Raw genomic sequence first — 25,652 nt, 5'->3', positions numbered from 1 at the left:
CTCTCCACCCGCCCGCCCCGGCCCGCGCATGCGCCCCCCGCCGCCCCCGGCGTCCGGTTGTGCATCCGGGTCTCCGGCTCGGGGCAGGGTCGCTCGGAGGCTGCGAGGGGCGGGCCGTTCCGGGGGTGGCGGTGCCGGAAGAGCAGGTGAGTCGGCGGGTGAGTCCGGGGCTGTGGGCCGGGAAGGGGAGTGGGTGGGCTCACCTGGCCGGTCCTGCCCCGCCGGGGGGCTTAGTGCCGATTCGGGGACGTGGCGCCCGGCGGAGTGGGTCCCGGGGGCCTGGAGGAGGGTGGGGGAATGGGGGTGGGGGGAGGGGGGAGGGAGGGAGGCGGGAGGGTGACCGCATCTCGCCGGGCCCCTCCCGGCGCTCTCCCCTGACTCGTGTTAAACACTCGGAAGTCGCCCTCACAGGCTTCTGGCCTCGGCTTCTGCAGCGACGGGGCGCAGCGGCCACCGGGTCGGGGGTCTGCAGCCCTGTCTGCTGCTCGGGGCGCTCTTTGGATCCGGCGCCCGGGCCCGAACTCCTTACCCTCCCTGCCCGCCCCCTAGCCCCGCACTCCTTTCCCCCCTGCCGCGCACCCCCTTCCTCTCGCTGTGGGGATGGGGATCCCTTCGCGGGGCGGGGCGGGGCGGGGCGGTGTCGGGAGCCAGCCCGGAGCGTGGATCCCGGAGTAATTCCCCCGCAGACCCTGCACCCGGGGGAGCCGGCTCCGGTAGGCGTCCCCGTCGGCTCCGAGGCTGAGGGTCGGCCGCCCTTCCCCGAGCCGCGCCGTGCGGAGTGAATCAGCACCCGGCGGGGCCGAGTGGTGCTGGCCGTTTACCGGGTGCTGGCAAGGCCACGGGAGTTTGGGTCTGAGAAATTCTCTAATCTGCATAAATGCTGCAGGAACATGCTGCTGTGCTCTGGGCGAGTGATTCAGTGGGAACTTTGGGGAGTGAATTCTGAGCTCTCCAAAGAGCTTAAAAAACATACCTGCCCCCTCCCCTCCTCCCCCCAAAACACCACCACCACCACCACCAAAAACAGACCTGCCTCGCCTGGACCTGATCTGCGAGACTTGCTTGAACCTCTTTCCAATGCAGGCATCTTGTATGGTGTGTTTTCCCCCCAATTTAACCTAATAGTAAGAATCTCCTGTGATATTTGTAGAAATGCGGATTCCCTGGGACCCCGTTTCTGAAATACTGTCTGGAGAGGGGCCTGCGAATCTATATTTTTAACAAGCAAATGCGATTTACCTCTTACTGTGCCAGAATTCTAGATGTTGGTGATCATAGTAGTTGTTATGCCAGAATTATAAATTGTTTTGGTCCTAAAGACATCTTTCAGGTTCCATCTATTTGTTGTAATGAAATCTACTCCCGTTAAAGAATTTGACTTGTTATGTATGTAAAAGTGTGTGGGTACAGAATTCAGGGCTGCTGCTGAAGTAGTTTCTAAGTATAAAACTAAGTTAAAATCTGGAATTGTGGAAATATACAACTACGAATTAAAATCTGGAAACTGTAGTCATAGTGTAAATGTTGTAAATCTTGACAATACAAAAATAATACATCTTACAGAAATCAGGATGTAAGAAAGTGGAAGAATGTATTTTTCTGTTTAATAATTGTAGGTCAGTCCACATTGTTTAAAATGGAATCATATAGCTTTTAAATGACACTGCTCTTTTAATATTTGTGTAATATTTTTTCTTTACTTTATTCTTTTAGGAATTGAAATTGCTTTTTGTGAAGAAAAAATTTCCCCCAAAGATCAGCAGTTTCGTTAGTTCATTTTGTTTTCTTTTTCTTTTGTTAAATGCAGGAAAAATTTAGTGTTAAGATTTTTATTAAAAATAGTATGTCAAAACCTATATAATCTTATTAAGCAATATTATCCCAATATATTTAATTTAAAAAAATGAAAAAATTATCTCAAATAAAAGTATCTTTAAATACAGTGGAGCCTTGACTTAGGAGTTTAATTTGTTCCGTGACGGAGCTCATAACTCAAATTACTCGTATGTCAAATCACTGTGACTTTCACTGCACCAACTAGCGGTGGGGTATCTGAAGCTGGCTCATAACCCGAATTTTTTGAGCTTGCAACTCAAAGCAAAAAATCGGCCGAGAGATGGCTCATAGCTCAAAAAAACTCGTTAGTCGGGACACTTGTAAGTCAAGACCCCACTGTACTCAAAAAATAGTATGTCTTGTATGATCCCATTATTAAAAATTATTTGTATACATTCTATTTATATGTGTGCATTACATACATATCTAGAATAATGTATACCTAATAATATTAGAATTAAGAGTGGTAGGATTTTGGTTGATTTTTTAAAACTTATTTGTACCTTTCTATATTGATTGAATTTTTTTAAAGTGCAGGTATCATTTCTATAAGAACATTATTTAATAAAGGGAGGTTTGTTTTTTACATTATTTATAGGGAGAATTCTGGATTTTTAGTAAATAATCCAAAAGTTGCTGAGTAACCATCACTACCATTAACTTGCAACCAAGAAATGAGTACTGTACTGCTTTGTTTGCCTTTAGGTTTATGTTGATTTATACAATATCCTTGTAGAGACAGTGAGTGGTGTCTTCATTGTAAATTTGCCTTGGTATGAATTCTGGTTTTGTTACTTAGTAATTGTGTGACCTTAAATTGTGTGAGTGTCTGTCCCAGCCGTGGGCAAACTACGGCCCACAGGCCGAATCCGGCCCATTTGAAATGAATAAAACTAAAAAAAAAAAAAAAGGCCGTACCCTTTTATGTAATGATGTCTACTTTGAATTTATATTAGTTCACACAAACACTCCATCCATGCTTTTGTTCCGGCCCTCCAGTCCAGTTTAAGAACCCATTGTGGCCCTCCAGTCAAAAAGTTTGCCCACCCCTGCCTCATCTAAGACTAGGCATTATATTTATTTTAGCAGATTATTGTAAAGATTAGTATATACCTAGCCCAGTGGTCGGCAAACTCATTAGTCAACAGAGCCAAATATCAACAGTACAACGATTGAAATTTCTTTTGAGAGCCAAATTTTTTAAACTTAAAGTATATAGGTAGGTGCATTGTTATTAACTTAATGAGGATACTCCAAAGGCTTAGGAAGAGCCACACTCAAGGGGCCAAAGAGCCGCATGTGGCTCGCGAGCCGCAGTTTGCCAACCACGAACCTAGCCCATTGCCCAGAAACCAAGGTCTGTTCAAAAGAGAACAGCTATTATTATTATTTTAAAAGTACAGATTGTACTAGTAAATGTACCACAGCATGGATGGACCTGGAGAACATTATACATTATGCTAAATGAAATAAGCCAGTCAAAGAAAGCAAATACCATGTAATTTTATTCATATCTGCAACAATGAACAAACAACTACCAAGCAAAACAGAGACAGACTCATAGAGAGCAAGCAGACAGCTCTCCAGGAAGGGGGTCGGTGTTTGGGGAAGGGGGTGAGCTAAAAAGAGAACTCATGGATGTGGACAACAGTGTGGTGATTCTAGGTGGTCGGAGATAGGGCTGGGCGGGGGTAAGAGTGGTGGAGGTGGAAGAGGGCAGAGAGGGGATTAATGGTTATAGAAAGAAGAAAGTACAGATTGTATTTGTATAATACACGTCTTTCTTAATTAATGTCTTTTTTGAAGTCATCAGTATGTTGCACTTCTATTTAAGTATCGGTAAATTAAAGTGTTCTAAATGGATTTTCTAGGTTTGAACTTGTCCTGGAAGCTGTGCATCACCATAATGAGGCTTGTAATTCTTGATAACTATGACTTGGCTAGTGAATGGGCAGCCAAATACATCTGTAATCGCATCATTCAGTTCAAACCTGGAAAAGACAGATATTTTACTCTGGGTTTACCAACAGGTAATACACCATTTTTCCCTCATTTTAGAAACTTAACGGTTATGAGATTGAAGGGTTTCCTTTACTAAAATATGTTTGACTGAATCTGTGTTTATTTTCTTCCTATTATGTAAATATTATAAAAATTGCATATTGGTATATTTTCATGGCAGGATAAACAAGCATTTGTTACATATTTTATTGGATTTAGTTCTCTGTTAAGGTTTTCTTTAAAAATAACCAAGCAGTGTCATTGATCTTGTGACACTCTATTTGATATTGTAGACTTCCACAGGAGAGAGTATTGGGCTTGGAATCAGAGCTGCTACTTTCTTGTTACTGCAAGGCATTTGTTCTATATCCCTAAGCCTCGGTTTCCTCACCTTATAGAAAGATAAGGATAATAACAACGTACCATCTGTTTCGGGGCTCAATAAGCATGCTTGCGCAAGTCCTTGTATACTGTAAATACTAAATAAATCAAAGTTCCTTAAGTGTGTTTTATTTAGACAGTATATTCTCTTCCTGCCCCCCCCATACATGCCAACTACATAAAAGATACAATCATATTTCCCACTTGCATAATTTCTATGAAAGTTACCCTTTAGCTCACCAAGTTGATTTTTTTTTTTCATTTTACTTTTTGGTTTTTGGTCCAGTGCAGTAGATCTTGATGAGAATGGCAGAGAGAGATCTTCTAAAATTGTACACACCAGTGCTGGTCCCCTCAGCCATTGCAGTTCTGATATGTGAGCCCCAGTGGTATCAGTGTTCATATTGTAAACCTGGGCTACATTCAGGCTAGCTAACTCAATCACTCCGTCTTAATTATGATACAGAAATCAACAGTAATTTAAGTGTGAGGGCCGAAAGGCTTCGGAGTCATAAATGCCAACAGTGCTAAACATATTTTTGTGTATTTAGATACACAACTTGCACTTTATTTTGGGTAGTATACCTGCCTACTAATACATCTGCCCCAGCCCCTGTGTTTTTGAAATTTGAACATACATTTCTGTAATTGCAAGTAAGACGATGTATTGAATTATCCTCCAAGGAAGCATAATTTCTGAAGTATCTCTGCTAATATGTATTTATTGAAGTGATTTTTAGCAAGTTTGATATTTAAGGGCCTGCATGGTGTGGTGTGGGCCTGACCTACTTTCCTGACTTATTTCCACCATTCCCCTACACTGAATCGTGACCGGCAAATTAGTCTGCTCTTAGTTCAAAGAATAGTCTTGAATGTGCTGGCTTTATTTTCACTCATGTTATATAATGAAAACTCTGGAACCAGAGTCTCTTGAATCTCTGGCTTCACCGCCAGGTGATATTTGGCAAATTCTTTAATCATTTTGACCCAATTCTTTCCTCTTCACAATGGGAAAGATAATGCCAACGTCCCAAGGTTGTGAGCTTTGCATGAGTTGATGTATGAAAACACTAGCATTGCATCTAGCACATGGTAGGCATACAAATGTCATCTCTGAAACTCCTCCCCCATCTTTTTTGTTAATTCTCAATTACAACTTACCCCATCTTCCACTGTTGGAATGCTACTCCTTCAAGACTCAGTTGAAATCCATTTTCTCTGATCTTTCCTCCAACAAGCAAGACTATAGTTTTCTCGGCTTTACTACAGTTCTCTGGGTTTCTTATAGGTTATTTATAATATTTTCCTTGTGTTATGGTTATTTTGTACTTGTCTATTCCTTTTTAGTTCTTCTAGGATAGAAATAGTCTTTTTTAAAAAAAAGTTTTTTATTTTTTAGAGAGAGCGGAAGGGAGAGGGATAGAGAGATAGAAACATCGATGAGAGAAACATCATCGATAGGTTGCCTTCTGCATAGCCTCTACTGAGGATTGAACCCGCAATCCAGGCATATGCCTTGACCTGGAATCAAACCAGTGACTTCTTGGTTCATGGGTAGGTGCTCAACCATTGAGCAACACCAGCCGGGTTAGGATAGAAGTAGTCTTAATCTTTGTTTTATCAGAATTATAGTAAGCACTTGCTAAAAGTTATGTTAGTAAATGAGTAAAGCAAATTTTATTTCATCAATATACCCTGTACCATATCTTTCAGCCACTTTGATGAAAACAGAAAATGTATGTTTTTTATTATCACCATTGTGACAACTTCTCACCTTTTTATTTATATAGCCTTAAATTAAGGAGGGATTTCTATAACTATTCCCTTAACAATGAAAGATAGAATATATATGCTTTTAGAAGGAAAAAGAAAAAACATATTCATTCATTTTTTAGTCAGGTTTTATATTAGTAGGCTATAAATCTTTGAGAAGGAATTGTAAAATTTGACCACATAAATTTTAAATTATTAATTGCATTTTAAAACAATATGTATGCTTAACTTTAAGAAAATCGAATAGTCTTCTATTCTCTGAATCTGTATATATCATAGTTATTATTTATAGGCACTTCTATTATTGTCATCTCAACTGAGAGACAGTCTTTTTACTATTCTAGAATGTGTGTGTGTGTGTGTGTGTGTGTGTGTGTGTGTGTGTGTGTGTTATTTTTGCAGAGAGCTCTATCATACATCTGCCTGCCATGTCAGGAATTCTGTGTGCAGGTGTTTTGTTTTGTGATGATGGGAGGACCAAGGTGCTTGCTCTAAGAATGCAGGCAATCTAATCTCCTGGTTAGTAGTTGAGATGACAAACGAGAGCAGATTCAGAAAACAAAGGGAAGCCATCCTCAAGTGGCTAAATTCATTTATCTTTATTGTACCATATCTTACAGGACTATCTCTTAATTTTATAAAACATGTGAAAGAATTACATTTATAAAATAAATCAGGAATTCAGATGAAGTGCCCAAAGCCAAGATCCCATTTCTTAGTCATTTTACATTATACATTTAGTTGATAGATACTGAAGATAATGCATGATAACAAATGAGAAACAAGCTCCAGTTAAAAACTTAATCCTGGCCAGGTTCAGAATCTATTTTGAAAGTAGGGACAATATTTAAATTTATCTTTCATTTTCCTTTTGATTGCAATACTTGGTCAATACTTGATCCATTTATGTATCATTTATGCTACAAATCCTCTCAACTTTTTTCTCCAAAGGTAAATTAAGTTAAAAGATTCAAATGTGCTCTCTAAAAGTTTCTAATCTTGGAATGTACAACATTAATTCCAAATACCTAACGACTCAGGAATAATTTTCTGAACTATAGTTTTCATTGACAGATTTCCAACTTTATCAGCAAATTCTAGTTTAGTAAAATTTCTACCTTGAAAAGACTAATTCAACATATTTTAATTGGGTATATATTTAAAATAATAACTGTTTGCCTGATAAATAAGAAATATAGGGTAAAGTTATTGTAAATATTTAAATTAGATTTTTATGTTAGAAAGTGTATTTTTTATCTATTTTAGGGAGTACACCATTAGGATGTTATAAAAAACTAATAGAATACCACAAGAATGGATTCCTTTCTTTTAAATATGTGAAGACCTTTAACATGGATGAATATGTAGGTAAGCTATATTATTTGTATTATTTGTATATGTCATATATAGTATATATTAAATAAAATGACTATATTTTGAGAATATTTAATATATTATTTGAAATTTTGTTTTTAATATAGTATGAATATATTTCTAGAATATAATGTATAGCCTTGTGATGAGGTTGGGAGTTTATTAAAAAAAAAACTCTATTTTTGCGATAACAGCACAATATGGTAGAAGGAATATGGGACTAGAAATCCGAAGATCTGTATTCATCTTGGGCTTTGCAGTGTACCAGTCTTAAAACTTTGATCTAATCTCTTCATATTTCTCATTCTCTTTTGTATTTTTCCTTAAAGCAGAGTTAAAACCAGTCTTGTGAGGAATAAAGTAATATGTATGTAAAAGTTAGTAAAATAAAGGTTTTCTAAGTATAAGGCTATATTTGTAGTTGTAATGCTTTTATAATTTGTTGATTGTTAACTTGCTTCACTAGAAAGATCTGTGATGCATATAATGCAGGAGCTGCCCCCTGGTGGTCAGTGAGCTCCCTTGGGGAGCACCGCTCAGCCAGAAGCCTGGCTCATGGCTGGTGAGTGCAGCAGCGATGGCTGGAGCCTCTCAGGCCTCTGTGGCAGCACTAAGGACTCCTTGGGGGATGTTCACCTGCCTGCTTAGGTCCACTCCCCGGGGAGCGGGCCTATGCACCGGGCCTCTAGTTTAAATATAATAAAACACTTTATGGTAGCCTAGGTGATAGCCAAAGAACTGTTGTGATTCAATGTACTTTGCAGGCATATAAAAAGAATACAGGAGGAACATGGACCAACATTTTAGTTGTATGGTTAATTAATTTATGTTGATATTAACACATAAATCAATTCCATTAGTTAAAATTTTACATATTTGAGCCCTAGCTGGTTTGGCTCAGTGGATAGAGTGTCAGCCTGCGGACTAAAGGGTCCCAGGTTTGATTCCGGTCAAGAGCACATGCCCAGGTTGCAGGCTCGATCTCCAGTGTGGGCAAGCAGGAGGCAGCCAGTCAGTAATTCTATCTCATTATTAATGTTTCTATCTCTCCCCTTTCCCTTCCTCTCTGAAATCAATAAAAATATATTTTAAAAAATTTACATATTTGAGAAATGGAGTATAATGGCTAAATGCACATGAAGTAGACTTCTGTGTTTGAATTCCAGCCCTTCTGTGAGCTATGTGACTTTAAGAAAGTTATTTAACTTTTCTGTGCTTCTGTTGTTCATCTATAAAATGGGAGTGATAATATTTCCATAGATATACAAATTAATTGATTTAACAAATGTATGTACAGTGCTTAAAATAATGCCTAGCATATTTTCCACATAAAAATGCTTTAAAATTGAATATGGTATAGAAAGATTATGTATTTTAAGTCAAATTTAGAGCTTAATCAGAAAAGTAGATTTTAGATTTATTTCTGAAAATGATTACATTTTTATTTATTAACTTTATATTTAGGACTTCCCAGACAGCATCCTGAAAGCTACCATTCTTACATGTGGAATAACTTTTTTAAGCATATTGATATAGATCCTAATAATGCTCATATCCTTGATGGGAATGCTGCAGATTTACAAGCAGAATGTGATGCATTTGAAGATAAAATAAAAGAAGCTGGAGGAATTGATCTTTTTGTTGGAGGTATGTAAAGCATTTTGTCATTAATCATTTGTTAATATTTCAGTTAGGTGCTATGAATTAAAAAAATAAATCTTACCATTGTGTAGGTGTAAAGAACAACTTTGTCTACAATACACATTTATTCAGCTACTGATTTCTATTTTACTTTATTTTCACCAAAAAATAATCTTAAGTTTGCAATTTGAAGTTGTTTAAATTACATCCTGAGAACTAGGTCCCAATCCCTGCCAAATTCTTCTAATTACCTCTTCAGAATTAACAGCATACTACATCTTACAAAACAAGTGATGTGCTTCTTTTTCTAAATGATATTCTTATCCTATTTCTTTCATTGCAACCCAGTTTTCTTATCAAATTACAGGGTTAAATCTCTAAAAGTTTGCATGTGGAACAGGTGCATTTTAGCATTTCTGTACTAGTAACTTAAATTACTTTATCTCACTAAGAAATCAATTAAGGATGATGTAAGATTTTATTTATCAGCAGCCTTTAGTTAATATGAATTAAGCAGTATAATCTACATATATAAAAGCCTAAGCAGCCGTTCAACCGTTCACATGATGCACACTGATCACCAGGGGGTAGACGCTCAATGCACAGGCTTGGAAATGTGGAACAGACTGGTGAATCTTGGAAAGAAGGGGGGAGGGGGAAGGGCAGGAAGAGATTAACGACAGGTCTTATATGCATACTAGAGGCCCAGTGCACAGATTTGTGCACCAGTGGGGTCCCTCGGCTTGGCCTGTGGGGATTGGGCCGAAACTGGCCCGATGCACAGACTGGTGCACCCATGGGGTCCCTTGGTCTGGCCTGTGCCCTTTTGCAACCCAGGACCCCTTGGGGGATGTCAGACTGCCGGTTTCGGTCCAACCCCCCACCGGGATCATGCACCAGGCCTCAAGTTATCTTAATAAATTACAAAGTGAGTAAATGTTGAATTGATGAAATTCCTCTTGAAATTTATATGTGTGTATATGTTTGTGCATAATTATCATTAAAAATAGGTGGAGGAGTTTCTTCCTTTGTAATGACAACATAGTTTTCTGTCATCAGTATGAGCATGAGACAGCTAATTCATTACCATTAAAATAGTATGTAACATTAGAATATCATTAACTACACTGAACCTAAAATAGTTTTTTGGCAGATTCTTTAGTATTCAACTAAAAATACTAAAGTTCTAAATTAATTAAGTACTCTGGATTTATCTTATAATTAATTTATTAGAAGACTGCTGAAAAGTACACAGATTAGATTTTCAGTGGAGCTGTATGAGGTTAATTTACGGTTGAGGTGGCCAAGTATGGTTGAGGTTGTTAGTTGTCCTTAGGGAAAATTGGGTTTTATAGTCAGAAATAAATTTGCATCCTGTTTTGGCCACTTACATGTATGACCTTGATAAGTTAATTGCAGTTCAGAATAACTAAGTCATTTGTAAATCAGTATTAATATTAACAATTGCATAATTTGTGAGAATTAACTGTTTAAACATGTATAAAATGCCTTGCACAGTGGTTGGTATATAGTTGATATTCCATTAAGTGTTAGTTCAGTCTTTTCTCTCTGAACTGGGGATGCTGAAATAATTGTTCCATAATTTACTAAATTTCCTGCCTTTTTACTGAATTGCCTATAAAGGTATCCAGAAAGATTAAAATTGTCTCTTTTTATGGGATTTTTTAAAATCCTCACCTGAGGTTATTTTTCCATTGGTTTTTAGAGAGAGTGGGGGAGGGAAAGGCAGAGAGAAATATCGGATGTGAGAGAAACACATAGATTGGTTGCCTCTTCCATGTGCCCTGACCAGGGCCCGAGCTGGGGAAGGAGCCTGCAACCGAGTTATATGCCCTTGACCAGAATTGAACCAGGGACCCTTAGGTTCGCAGGCCAACATTTTATCCACTGAGACAAACCTGGTATTTTTATCTCTGCCTAGCAGAACCAATATCAGTTACTTTCTTGTGTAGATAGAATGGCTTTTATTTGAGCAAGAATCCCAAGTTAGACTATTTTGCTTTTCATAGTAGAAAAGTTATCTGTGTGGCCCTAGCCCGTCTGGCTCAGTGGATAGAGCGTTGGCCTGGGGACTGAAGGTTCCCAGGTTTGATTCCAGTCAAGGGCACATGCCCAGGCTGCAGGCTCAATCCCCAGCAGGGGGCGTGCAGGAGGCAGCCAATCAATGATTCTCTTATCATTGATGTTTCTATCTCCCTCTCTCTTCCTCTCTGAAATCAATACAAATATATATTTTTTAAAAAGGTTATCAGTGTGTTAAATTAAATTTGCTAATATTGCCTCAACATTCCTGGAAAACATTTGCACTCCACGTTTGTTCGTGTGTCTCAGTTCTGAGATAATTACTCTTTGTACCTGCCAGTATCGAGACTAAGGCAATAGGCACTTGAGAACGTTTAAGGAGTGCACTCCCCATGTGTTCTTTAGATTTCCTAAAATCCATACCAAATCTCGTAGAATTACTGTAATATAATATACCTGAACTGCTTATCTTAGTTATTGCAAGGAATTTTCACTCATCTACTGTTATAGAAAAAGGCATGTAGTTATTAGAGATTCATTATTTAATGCAGGAAGAATTTCTTTCGTTTTTTTTTTACTTTTTCATTGAGGACTTTTTTTCCTATTCATTGAATTTGCAGAGGATCCAGGTAGCAAATCCCTTAGGGACTCATTGCCAGGAATTTACTGGGGGGAAAAACTGGTAAGATCTCTTTCCAGAAAGCATCTATAGCTTAATATAATATTTAAGGCTGAATCTCCCTTATCAAAGATTTCTAGTACAACTTTCTTCTTTCCCCATAGCTTTGAGTCACTTCTCATTTCCTTTTAGCTCAATTTTTTTGGTGCATTTCCTCACTATAAGCCACCTTAACTATTGAAACAAATGGTGCATAAATTATAATTATTTATCACTGACTTTTACTACTGGAAATAACTTTGCTTTGTTTTTTTAACCAATTTTTATCTTAAGTTTTCTGTAGTAATTCTCCCTCCACAAAAAAATTTAAGAGGATTTTCCTGCCTCTTCCATTAACACAGTGCAACCTTCTGGCCCTTTAAATACAGTTCCTCATGTAGTGACCCAGCCATAAAATTATTTTCGTTGCGACTTCATAACTGTAATGTTGCTACTATTATGAACTGTAATGTAAATATCTGATATGCAGGATGGTCTTAGTCGACCCCTGTGAAAGGGTCGTTCGACCGCCAAAGGGGTCGCGGCCCACAGGTTGAGAACCGCTGCATTAACATCTTCATTTGTAATCATGTGATGATGCAGAGTCTGAGTCTATATTTACCATCCAGAGGACATGCTTACTCTCTGTATAGGGAATGAAGAGTTAGCTTATTGCATTTTCTTTGAACTTTTTACTGTTTGGGATACTCTGTTATTGGATGTGTACTCATGAAAGAATCTCATTTGATTTTTTACCTTTGTTGATCTAGGTTTGTTATCATTGGATTTTCAAGATGAGACTTGGTATCTGGGTCTTACCACTAACCCTTCTTTTGTTCCAGGGTTTGTTTAATAAAAACACTAAGAACTGAGCCAAATGGGATCAAAATACCAGCTTTATTAAAGGTAAAGTTGGATTAGAGATTGCAGGTTGGGTTTGAGGCCAAAATGGGGAGTTGAAGTATTTTAACCCACATTGCTCACTCCTGGGGAATGCAGGAGGAGGTCCCGTTCCCCTTCCTCTGAAGAAAAGAAAAAGGAGGAAATGTACTCTCAGAAGTTCTCATTTTTCATTTGATGACAAAAGTGTTGAGAGAAAAAAATATGGTATATCATGCCATCCCTGACACACTCCAGCAATAAAATACACAAACATGGAATTTTATAAACACACTCCAAAGCCATTATGAACTTGAAAATCATCTTAAGATGATTTGTTTTTAAAAAGAAAAAAAGAAGACAGTGGAGAAAACCTTAACACTTTGGTTACATGATTGATTAGATACTTTAGTTTGCAAGAAACATAATCTACTGGGACCAAAAGTGAATTAATTAAAATGATTCTAGACTGGATAGAAGAGTTGTAAAAAACAACCCAAAGACCCAAGTCTTTGGAAGAACAAGAACCAGGAGCCTCGGATCTCCGAAGCAGGAACTCATCAGCACTCGCCCGCAGTGCTTTCACCAAATGCCTCAGCTCTGCGTGCCTTGTTTCTTCCAGCGTCCCTGGTCCGGTTTCAGATTTTCTGGAGAGAAGGTCCAATTGTTTCAGGTTGGGACATCCACTTATCCCTAGACCATAATCATTCTGCGTAAGAGACATAGAAGTATTATGATTGTTCTAGCCCCTGTTGTGAGGGGAGCAGAGCAGGGTAGAAGGAGGGAGAGACTGAGCATATCAAAGAATAGCAACCATCCGCTCATTTATTCAGCCTCCTGTGTGCCTTGTTCTAAATGGTAAGGATACAGTAATGAAGAAGATAAAGTTTTTACTCTCATGAAGTTTACAATCTACCTTATAGATCTATAGGAGCACAAGAAAGATATACAAGATGGGACAAAAGTAGGTTTACAGTTCTATGTGAAACAGCTTATTCTTGTATTAGTGAATTATTGTATGATTTTCCATACAAATAACTGTAAACCTACTTTTGCTTCACCCTGTACAATCCAGATGGAGGTTTTAGAGATGTTTCATAAAGGTTTTGATAGTTTAGTTTCAATTTAAAAACTGAATAAGAATTAGCTATGGTTTTTAGATTTCATGATTACTTTCAAGAAAGTTTTATAAAGCTTTGTAAAACATTATGAACATTTAAAAAATACAATTTTATATTAGGAAGTTCAATTTCTGATAGTTATTCATGGTCAGTAAAGGAATGTATTGACCCCTTTCCATCATGAACAATTGCTGATCATTTCAGTTTTGCTGTACACATTTGTATGACCCAAACTGTCAGTGAGACCACTAGTGTTGATCTTGGAGGACTTCCTATTTTTCTTGGAACTTTTTATTTTCTTGGTTACATCCTTTCCACTTTATACATATTTAGAGAAATACAAATATTTGGGCAGATGTATACTTAAGAGGTGAAACAGAACAGTTTTACAATCTAGAGAGACATGTGTGTATCTATAATTTAAAACTTGTGTTTACAAGCAGATACGTACTTATTAGTGAAAACAGTCCATACATATTAACCTCATGTAGGTCTGCCTTTATTTCTCCACATTAAAAATTCCTACTTTATGCTTTGGAAGTAGTATCATGTGCTTTCCAAGGTTTTCATTTCTTTTTTCTTCCTTCAAAACCAGGTTACTCTTTGTCATATTTTACTTTGTCAGAATTGTGTGTTAAGAGTCAGTAAAACACTCATATCTATCATTAAGTGTGCAGATTATAAATGTAATGGATATTTTGGCTCAGAGAACTGGTGGGTTTAATTTTTGATTGAGGATGCCAGAAGTCTGACTAGTACATGTAAATGAAAATTGATTTATTATTTCATGGAAATATTCTTGATTTTATAAACAGATATACTTCCAATTTTCTTTAAATAAGGAATGTCATATTTTTACCTAAATTTTAGAGACAGTCATAGAATTAGAGCTGGCAGTAGATCTCCTTGAAACAGTATTTTCAAGTTGTGGTTGTCACCCACTATTAAGTCATGAAAGCAGTATAGTCAGGCACATGTAGTGTTTCCCTGTTGTGTTTTGTGAAAGAAATGGAATGTTATCCAAAGTAGCTTGTATGGCTCCTAGGAAGGGTATTGTTTCATGCAGTTTTTGTTTTAGTTATATTTATGTGTGTATTGTGTATCTGTGTACTAGATTGCAGCATCGGATTATTTCTTACAAGAGGTTACAGTAATAAAAGGTTTGAGGAAAACTGCCCTAGATAATATCTTGTCTGGTCTAGAACTTTTATAAGTGAGGAAATTATACTACAGAGAGGAGAAGGTGGAGTTAATTGCCCCATCTAGACTAGAACCAAACAAGTTAAAGTGTGAGTATAAAGACCACTTGGTTAGGAATCAGAACATTTAGATTTGAATCTTCTCATTAGTTACTAAATTGTTACTTTGGACAGGTCATATATTATCCTTCAGCATTTCCTTTTGAGCTTAAAAAAAGGTAGAGAGATGAGGGAAATAGGTATGCCTAATCTGTCTCACAAAATTATTAAATATAAGTCGTTGAGATTATGCATGTGAAGTACTTTATAAATATTGTTATCTATAATAATAAAAGCATAGTATGCTAATTAGACAGGACAGCCAGACAACCTTCCAGGCGTCATTCCGGACGTCCTTCTGGACCAAGCTGTGGGGGCCGAGGCAGAGGCTTTTAGGGGCGATCAGGCAGGCAGGCAGAGGGGTTAGGAGTGATCAGGGAGGCAGGCGAGCAGTTAGGAGCCAGCGGTCTTGGATTGGGAGAGGGATGTCCGACTGCCGGTTTAGGCCTGATTCAGCAGGGTGATCTTTAGGCCTGATTCAGCAGGGTGATTGGGGCTCCGGTGCTGCCCGCATCCACCACCACCCACCCCCAGTTCCCTGTTCCCCATTGGGTGATCGGGGCCTGTGGGCTGAGGGCAGCTCCTGTGTTGAGCACCTGCCCCGATGGTCAGTGCGTGTCATAGCCAACCGGTCATTCCGCTGTCCAGTCAATTTGCATATTATGCTTTTATATATAGACTAAAGGCCCTGTGCACGAAATTCATGCACTGGGGCGGGGGTTTCCCTCAGCCCAGCCTGCACTCTCTTCAATCTGGGACCCCTCGGGAGATGTCCGACTGCCGGTTTAGGCCCAATTCCAGCAGTTGGACATCCCTCTCACTATCCAGGACTGCTGGCTCCTAACTGCTCACCTGCCTGCCTGCATGATTGCCCCTAACTGCTTCTGCCTGTCAGCCAGATCGCCCCCTAACTGCTCCCCTGCCGGCCTGATTGACACCTAACGGCTCCCCTGCCAGCCCGATCGCCCCCAGCTGCCCTCCCCTGCCAGCCTGATTACCCCCAACTGCCCTCCCCTACAGGCCTGGTTGTCCCCAACTGCACCCCCCCCCTTGCAGGCCTGGCCCCCCCTCCCCCAACTGCCCTCCCTTGCAGGCCTGGTCGCCCCCATCGGCCTTCCCCTGCCGGCCATCTTGTGACAACATGGAGGCAGCCATGTTGTGATGATGTGGGGGCAGCCATCTTTTGATGACGCAAGGGCATGAAGTTCAATTTGCATATAATAGAGGTAACTCTATTATATAGGATACTTAATTTTACTGTTATTGGAATCATGCTAGTTTATTGCTAAGCATATGAAAAAGTTTGAAGTTTTTGAATCAAATACAGGAACAAATATTTTAATGCAGCATTAGAAATTCAGCTATCAAATAAACAAGGTAGGTGTGATTATAACTGTTTCTTGGTCTTAAAGGCTTTTTAATTTTGAGAGCCTTATTTACTTATCTCTATGTGTGTGTCTGTGTGTATTTCTTTTGAAAGGAATTGGTCCAGATGGTCATATTGCTTTCAATGAGCCAGGATCCAGTTTAGTATCAAGGACAAGATTAAAGACCCTAGCAATGGACACCATATTGGCAAATGCTAAATATTTTGATGGAGATTTATCAAAGGTGCCAACTATGGCTCTAACAGTTGGTGTGGGGACAGTGATGGATGCTAGAGAAGTAAGAATTAAATGTTCTTTAATGTTTTTTTCTTTGATATCAATAGATACTGAAGGAATTGTGGTGCTAAATTAGTGATACTTTCTGTCCACATTTTTCATTCTGTCCACATTTTTATTGTTATCTAGCATTCAATAACTTCTGTCAGTCTCATTGCCATATTTGGAATTCAACTAAATTCTTTTTCTTTTTTATTGAATTTATGGGGGTGACACTGGTTAACAAAATTATACAGGTTTCAGGTGCACAATTCTACAACACATCATCTATACACTGTATTGTGTATTCACCACCCCCAGTCCAGTCTCCTTCCATCCCCATTTATCCTCCCTCTACCCTCTTCCATCTTTCCTACCCTCCTTACCCCCTGGCAGTCACTACACTGTTATTCATGCCCATGAGTATTTTTATCTTGTTTGGCTCTATCCCTCCACCCTCCCTACTCAACTCCCTCCCCAGCATCCCCCGGCCCCCAACAGCTGTCAGCCTCTCTTATCTATGAGTTTGTCTGTAACTTGTTTTTTAGTTCATTAGGTTCCACATATGAGTGAAATCACATGGTACTTGTCTTTCTCTGACTTTAAACCTGGTTTTCTTTCAAGACACCTTTAGATAGCACATGTACAGTGAAACAGTCTTCAGGCTTCTTGCTCTAGATTAGTTTTTCAAAGTAATATTTATTGCTTATCTGGACTAGAACAATTTGGTATATCATTCCTGGTTATATCAATTCTTCGTTGACCTGTAATTCTGCTTTTGTAAAACAGCCCTTTTGTTTTCTCCCAGATTTTCTGCACGTCAGCCTTATATGCTCATCAGAATTTAATGTTAATAATCATAGGGCCGAAACTGGTTTGGCTCAGTGGATAGAGCGTCGGCCTGCGGACTGAGAGGTCCCAGGTTCGATTCCGGTCAAGGGCATGTACCTGGGTTGCGGGCATATCCCCAGTGGGAGATGTGCAGGAGGCAGCTGATCGATGATTCTCTCTCATCGATGTTTCTAACTCTCTATCTCTCTCCCTTCCTCTCTGTAAAAAATCAATAAAATATATTTTAAAAAAAAAATAATCATAGGCATTAAGATATATTCAATAATATTTTATAACAAGATGTTATTTTACCAGGAGATATACTTTGTGCTTGCCTGTTACTTTATAGAAGTACCTTGTACTATGAAGAAATATGGAGCTGTTTATTTTTATTTTACCCTCCGAACAATATTGGTGCTAAAGTCTTTGTTTAAAAAGAAAAATAGAGCCTCTCAGTCATGTGGGATATTTTAAGAATTAACAATAATGTTCATGATTTTTCAGGTCATGATCCTCATAACAGGCGCCCACAAGGCATTTGCTCTCTACAAAGCAATAGAGGAAGGAGTCAATCACATGTGGACTGTTTCAGCTTTCCAGCAGCATCCCCAAACTATTTTTGTGTGTGATGAAGATGCTACCTTAGAATTAAGAGTTAAAACTGTGAAATACTTTAAAGGTGAGCATTTACATTTCAAAAGCAGAATGTGAGAATGTTCTGTTGTAGATGACTATTGAAATTTAATGTGATTGTAGAATTACACTGTGGCCTATTAAAAACTGGCATGTGCTGACCCAGTAGCCAGTTCTTCCAAGGAATAGAAATGATATTCAAAGAATATCTCATGTCATGTAATAGTTTTCAGATAGTTTACTATTTTTTTCTATGAAGAGAATCTCTTCAATCTATATTTTCAATAAATAAGATTTTTCTTAAAATCCAAAATTTAATAAAAATGTTACTTTCATATTGAATATACAAAATTAAATCAAACAAAGGAAATATGTGTGCTTTCTGATTTTTATTTATCTGTCTCACCTCCCTCCCCAGGCTATGTTTAGAATCTAATCAGCAAGTAAGATGGGTTGCCCACTATCTCATTTAATTATTAAAATTTCAAACAAATTACTCTTTCATATTAAAGTTATAATGGTTAAGTATTAAACAGTATGGCATAAACTCCACAAGTTAGCAGCAGCTTGATTGCTGAGACTTCTGCATGTGTATTTTCCTCTTGTTTCTTCATGCAGTCTAGTTCAGCATTTCTTAAATCTTACCATACCAGGTTATATTTATAAATGCACATATGCTTGATGTAATAATTATAGAGATTTTCCAGGGAAATTTTGAGTACATTCAGTTTAGAAGCCATTCCCTGCTTTTCCACTCCATATATAAATACACACACATAAAAAAGCTCTATAAATAGATACTCTTTTTTTTTTAATTGATTTCAGAGAGGAAAGAAGAGGGAGAGAGAGAAACATCAATGATAAGCAAGAATCATTGATCAGCTGTCTCCTGTATACCCCCTATTGGGGATAAAGCCCACAACCAGGGCATGTGCCCTGGAGGAGAATCGAACCTGAGACCCTTCAGTCCACAAGCCGACGCTCTATCCACTGAGCCAAAGCAGCTAGGGATAAATAGCTACTCTTTATAAAGCAGCTGTATTATATAGCTGATACAAAAATATTATGTAATTGGTCATACATGTAGGTGAATTATCCATAAAGTATGTAGTATGTGAATATAAACTTTATATTTTTACTCTAGTAACTGTGTTTATTTAACAAGTATTAAAAAATTTATACTGCACCAATCAAACCAGTATTTCATGGATATCAAGGTTAAAGAAGTTACCATATTTTACTGCTTCCTAGACACACTTTTTTCACTTTTATCTCGTCCATAATTGGAATGTATTTAAAATTGGTATCATATCAGTTTATCTAGTAGCATTTTTTTTCTTGGTGGTACATAAAATAATTGTAACAGTCTAATAGTTCAGCATTTCATATTCGTGAAATATAATGAATTAACTTCAAAGTTTTTAAGTCAATTTAAAGGAAACTCATAACTTATAATTCATGTAAATGTCTGAATATGTCAAAAATCTGGAAGGTGGCACAAATAAAAGTTTGGCAAACAGTTAAAATAGTCTAGTTTTTAAAACTAAAGTTTGATCATGTGAACATATTTTTGTAATTTGCACTTATGTGTTGTGAAAGTTTTCCTATTTTACTAAAAATTCTTCAGAAGTATTTCTAACCTATATATATAAAAGACTAATATGAAAATTATCTGCTCGGGAGTTCAACCAGGAAGGAGAGCAGGAGTTTGGTCGCTCACTATGATGTGCGCTGACCACCAGGGGGCGGTGCAGAACATGTTGGGCAACCAGCAGCGGCGGCAGGGCGCTGAGGGAGCCAGGGAAGGAGGAGGTAGGGAGGCCAGGCCTAGGGACCCTACCCTGCACCAATTTCATGCACCAGGCCTCTAGTGGCTGTATAATAGTCAAGTAGACATATCATAATTTACTTAATTATTTCCTAGTGTGGAACACTTAGATTATTTCCAGTCATTTATTTTTTTATCAGGTAAATTATTAGTTTTTTACCAAGCTATACATATATCAAATAAACTGAAAAATTGTTAGCTTCTTAGTAATCCTATATAATAAAAGGCTAATGTGCAAATTATCCCCTTGGGATTTCGACCAATCGGGAGTTCAACCACTCGCTATGATGTGTGCTGACCACCAGAGGGCAGCGCAGAACAACAGAAGGCCCCGGCCGGCAGGTGGGGCAGCCAGGGAAAGAAAGGCCTCGATCGGCCCTGATTGCTGGCCAGGTCTAGGGACCCTACCTGTGCACAAAGTTCATGTACTGGGCCTCTAGTTTGACAAATAAAAGCAGAGAATATCTGTGATGAGTTGTGAATAAGACTGAGCTCTTGCATAGAGTCTTACCATATAGTTCCATGTAATCCTTCAGATTTCATCACAAATGTCAGATTACTTGAAAAAGTTAATAATAGATTATCCACAGATTTTAATGACAGTTTTAAGGAGATTCATTTAACATTGCCATTTTTCTAGTACCAGAAATCCCCAGATAAACCCCTTTACTTGTCTGGTTTTGTTAATTTGGTTATCAGAACGTTTTTACATTTTAGTGAAGTATTTAATAGCCATACCTAGATGACCAGGTGCTATTCTAATCACATTACACTTAATTGATTTATCTCTCACAATTCTGTGAAGTGGGTACTCGTTAAATCACTTACCCAAGTCACACAGCTCATATGTGGGTGAGCTGGGTAACTGAAATCAGACTTATCTGCAGTCTAGGCTTCAGTCCACTGTTACAGTGCCTTAAAGAAGAGTAAGCTCTGGCTATGGTAAGGTCTAAATTATATTGCTTCCAAAAGGGTATAGACATGTGTGAAAGCTAATTTAAAACAGAAGTACATGACTGTATGTATTTAGTTCTTTCAGTTCACTATCCAGATTCTAAGCTTTTCTGAAACATGTTGAAGTGTACAACTGTTGATGAGAAAATTGCTGCCTTGCCTCTTTGAGGACACTCTTATTTCCCCTTGGAGCTGTACATAGCCGAAGAAGTTCAGGACATCAGCTCTGTCAGGATGCCTCCTCAATATGGAGGAAAGTGGAATTGAGATACTTTTCTGGGCTGTATATAGACCTCATCTTACAATAGGTGTTTTGATGTAGGGTAGAATAATTGTTATTCATGAACGTAGACATATAATAACTGTAATTTATATTTGCCTTATCCTCATTGACTTATTGTATCACTTCAATATATACTGGAGGGTATGAATCCTACAGTTATCTCTAATTCTTCAAATTGCATTCACATCACTACCCTTTCTTCTGCCATCACCAGGAATCTTAAAGGGTTTTATTTAGCTCCTGAAGAAAATGTAGATTAATACATTTAAATAGTAAGAATCATCAGTAAAGTTTATTTTAATATATACCTTTTGAAAGATAAAAGTATACCACAGGAAAAAAGTTTAGTGCTTAATTTATTTTTACTTTTTTTTTTTTAATACATTTTATTGATTTTTTACAGAGAGGAAGGGAGAGAGATAGAGAGTTAGAAACATCGATGAGAGAGAAACATCGATCAGCTGCCTCCTGCACATCTCCTACTGGGGATGTGCCCGCAACCCAGGTACATGCCCTTGACCGGAATCGAACCTGGGACCTTTCAGTCCGCAGGCTGACGCTCTATCCACTGAGCCAAACCGGTTTCGGCTATTTTTACTTTTTAAAATAATGTTTTATGTGCTTGAGGTAACGTTTTTAAAACATTATCATGAACTTTTTTTGTTCCATCTTGATTTTACATTTTAAAAAGCTAATTATCACCATCTCACTAAACCTTCAGAATTTTTCTTTTTTATTATTTTTAAAAATATATTTTTATTGATTTCAGAGAGGAAGGGAAGAGAGAAAGCATCAATGATGAGAGCGAGCCATTGATCGGCTGCCTCCGGCACGATCCATACTCGGCATCAAGCCCACAACCCAGGCATTGAACTGGTTCATAGGTTGATGTTCAACCACTGAGCCACGCCAGCTGAGCATATTTTTTAAAAAATATATTTTATTGTATTTTTACAGAGAGGAAGGGAGATAGAGAGTTAGAAACATCAATGAGAGAGAAACATCGATCAGCTGCCTCCTGTACATCCCCTTCTGGGGATGTGCCCACAACCAAGGTACATGCCCCTGACCAAAATAGAACCTGGGACCCTTCAGTCCACAGGCTGACGCTCTATCCACCAAGCTAAACCGGCTAGGGCCTGAGCATATTTCTTATTATTTTTTTTAAAGAGAAGTTTACTGATTTTGATTTTTAGATAGGAAAGGAGAGGGAGAAATATCCATGTAAGAGCATAACATCAATTGTTGGCTGCCTCCTATTTGCCCTCTACTGGAGATTGAGCCCACAACCTAGGCATGTGCCCTGACTGGGAATGGAATCCACAATGTTTTGGTGCACAGAAAGATGCCCAACTGAGCCACACCAGCCAGGGCCTTCATAGACTTTTAAAAATAAATGTTTATTATACTTTTCACTATGTGCAATGACCTTTATAGGCCCAGGACTTAAGGCAGTGAATATTTGGTCCTGGACCTAGTTTCTAGTTGGAAATATGGTAGAAAATCCTATTTTCTAAGAATGAAAACTGCCTTTAAGAACGTGAAGTGGCATGAATATTTTAAGTTGACCTTTAGGCTAAGACCTAATAAACAAAAGGGAGACAGTCATACTTCACTTAAGGAGAAGAGCATTCCAGGCTGAATCAGATATACAAATCTTGCACTAGAACCAAGTTTAGCTTTTCTAGGGTAACAGCAACAAACCTAGGGATGAGTACAGCATAAAAGTGGGAAAGTGAGAGGACATGCGGTCAGATGGGTAAAGACAACAGAATAAAATCTAATTCATTTTGCAAGTGGTCAGAGCAATTGGAGAATTTTTAAATAGGGAAATGGTATAATCCAGTTTCTGTTTTAAAAAGGTTAGGTTGCCTACTGTGCAGAAACTATTATGGAATGGGGTAAATGAGTAAAAGTAGGGACTTGTAAGTAACTGATTTAGATTTGAAGAGTGGCTTCAACTAGGGTAGTAGTGGGGAGATGAACTGTGGTTAATCTATACTAATAAAAGGGTAATATGCTAATTAGACAGGACGTCCTTCCGGACAAAGCCATGGTGGTGGGGTGCCGAGGCAGAGGCGGTTAGGGGCAATCAGGCAGCAGGAGAGGGCAGTTAGGGGCGATCAGGTTGGCAGGGGAGGGCAGTTAGGGGCCATCAGGCCAGTGGAGGGGGGGCAGTTAGGGGCCACCCCCCCTGCACAAATTTCATGCACCAGGCCTCTAGCCTATTATATAAAAGCCCAGTGACCATAACAGTGGAATGACCAGAATGGTCACTATGATGCACACTGACCACCAGGGGGTCGATGCTCAATGCAGGAGCTGCCCCCTGGTGGTCAGTGTGCTCCCACAGTGGGAGCGCTACTCAGCCAGAACCCAGGCTCACAGCTGGCGAGCACAGCAGCCATGGCAGGAGCCTGTCCTGCCTCCATGGCAGCACCAAGGAGTGGCAAGCCCAGCGGTAAGGAGCGAGCAGGCGGCCGGTTAGGAGTGAGGGGTCCCGGATTGCAGGATGGCACAGGCCGGGCTGAGGGACCCTCCCGCCCCCTACATGAATTTTGTGCATTGGGCCTCTAGTTGGGGATCTATTTGGAAAGTACAGACAGCCCCTCACTTTGACTTTACAATGGTGCAAGAAGAGTGATATGCATTCAGGAGAAACTACCTTGAGTTCTGATCTTGTTCTGGGATACTTATACTCAGTAAGATACTCTTGTGATGTAGGGCAGCCAAGTCTGCCATGTGATCATGAGGGTAAAGAACCCATCCTCTGGGGTAGTTTAAGTGCATTTTCAGTTTAAAATATTTTCAACTTATGAGCTTAATGAGGAATAACGTCATCATAAGTCAAGGAGCATATGTAGTACAAACTGGTCTTGCTGCTGAATTTAAAAAGGAAAGAGAAAAACTAGATTGTAGTGGTCTGGCTTTAGCAGCTCATTGAAATATAACACCATATATCGAGACTTGCAAAGAAATGGTTTGGAAGGGAACAAATGGGTCTGGACCTTGTTAAATTTAATCTGCTGATTAGACACTGAAGTAGGCTGTTGAGCAGTTAGCAGTCTGTCATCTTGAGATGAACTAATGAGTTTTCTGTCTTCTCTCCTTTTAAGACTCTTCGCTTCTGGTTTTTCTCCTACTACACGAACACTTCAGTGTTCTTCGCATGTTCCTGTCTTTGCTTATTTCTTAAAAGCAGGTCATCCTCACCGTTTACACTTTAGAGTGCTTTTGCAGCTTTTCGAACAAGGACCATCTACTTACTAACCAATTAGTACCCTGTCTCCCCAACCCAATAATACCATTCCTGAGAAAACTGCATTGAAACCCTTTCCCCAGCCTTTGTTCTTAATTGAGAAATTTAATTCATTTCTTTAACTTCCAAAATATAAAATCTTTAGTTCACTAATTGGGACAATTTTTTTTGTTTCCCCCAAAGATATACAGTATGTGTGTATTAAGACATTAATAACTGGGAGATATTTCCCAAGAAGCTTTAAGAATAATTTACAAACACACCAATTTAAGATGAAATTTAAACCTACTTGGAAATTAGTATTTAATATAGGTTCTCTTCTGTATTATTTTAGTTAACCCTCCTCGGTGTGGCTTGTAATCAACTCCTATTGTAAATATACATGTCAAAACAGTGGAAATTAATTTGCCAGATTAATGGATATACAGTATTCTACTGAGCCCTTCACTGGAGTCTGGCAAAGAAATGAGCAAGGATTGAACTCAAAACTTACATGTAATTACATGTATTAACCAAGTCAGTATTAAAATCTGTCATTTTGTCATACCGAAGCTCTGAACACATGAACTCCTACTTCTGGTTACTCCAAAAGAACTTGTACAAATTCTAGTTCTAGATTCATAAATATTATAAATTGGTATTTAGTAGTTAAAACTAAACATTTTGAAATGTCTCTATTTGTATTTTATATCAGATGGAAACCTATATACTTATAAAATATTTTGTTTTCTAATGTATAGTTCAAAATTTAAAAAATTAGAACTGTGCTTTTTTTCTTTAAGGTTTAATGCATGTGCACAATAAACTTGTGGATCCACTGTACAGTATGAAAGAAGGAACTGAAGGAGATTGGAGCAAAATTCTGCTTGAATGAACAGAACTTCTGTAACATGAATTTGCACCTATGCAATATTATAAAACACGGGAATTTTTGAAGATTGTCACTTTTGAAGTCCAATATCTATGTTAAACATTCCATATTTAGAATGTGTTCATTTTATACTAGGGTTAGAATTAGTTGGGTCATATAATCAGCTATTTATTTGAAGCCACATAGCCGCTCTATAAAACAGCACAGAAATGAAATGACTGTTTAAACATTTAAAAAGTCTTTAAAATTATATTTTTATTGATTTCAGAGAGGAAGGGACAGAGATAAAAACATCAATGATGAGAATCATTGATTGGCTGCCTCCTGCAGGTTCCACACTGGGGA

General features: G+C 38.5%; 1 protein-coding gene across 10 annotated transcripts; it reads left to right on the top strand.

The window, feature by feature from the left end:
* On the top strand, positions 1–25,652 carry GNPDA2 (glucosamine-6-phosphate deaminase 2). 10 transcript variants are annotated; one of them, XM_036332832.1, is made up of 9 exons: positions 35–146; positions 1,028–1,095; positions 1,714–1,767; positions 3,708–3,866; positions 7,258–7,359; positions 8,830–9,012; positions 16,486–16,670; positions 17,984–18,158; positions 25,219–25,652. In XM_036332832.1, the coding sequence occupies exons 4-9, from the start codon at positions 3,743–3,745 to the stop codon at positions 25,308–25,310; spliced, it is 861 nt and encodes a 286-aa protein (XP_036188725.1). In that variant the 5' UTR covers positions 35–146; positions 1,028–1,095; positions 1,714–1,767; positions 3,708–3,742; the 3' UTR covers positions 25,311–25,652. The 10 variants fall into 10 exon arrangements, with proteins under 10 accessions (XP_036188665.1, XP_036188656.1, XP_036188725.1 ...); XM_036332802.1 differs by having other exon boundaries at positions 60–158; XM_036332782.1 differs by lacking the exons at positions 1,028–1,095; positions 25,219–25,652 and adding an exon at positions 24,771–25,112 and having other exon boundaries at positions 43–158.

The sequence above is a fragment of the Myotis myotis genome, unplaced genomic scaffold, assembly GCF_014108235.1.
Source record: "Myotis myotis isolate mMyoMyo1 unplaced genomic scaffold, mMyoMyo1.p scaffold_m19_p_1, whole genome shotgun sequence".
Classification (NCBI taxonomy): domain Eukaryota; kingdom Metazoa; phylum Chordata; class Mammalia; order Chiroptera; family Vespertilionidae; genus Myotis; species Myotis myotis.
Note: the sequence above shows the minus strand (reverse complement) of the source record. Positions and strands in the feature narration are given on the sequence as shown.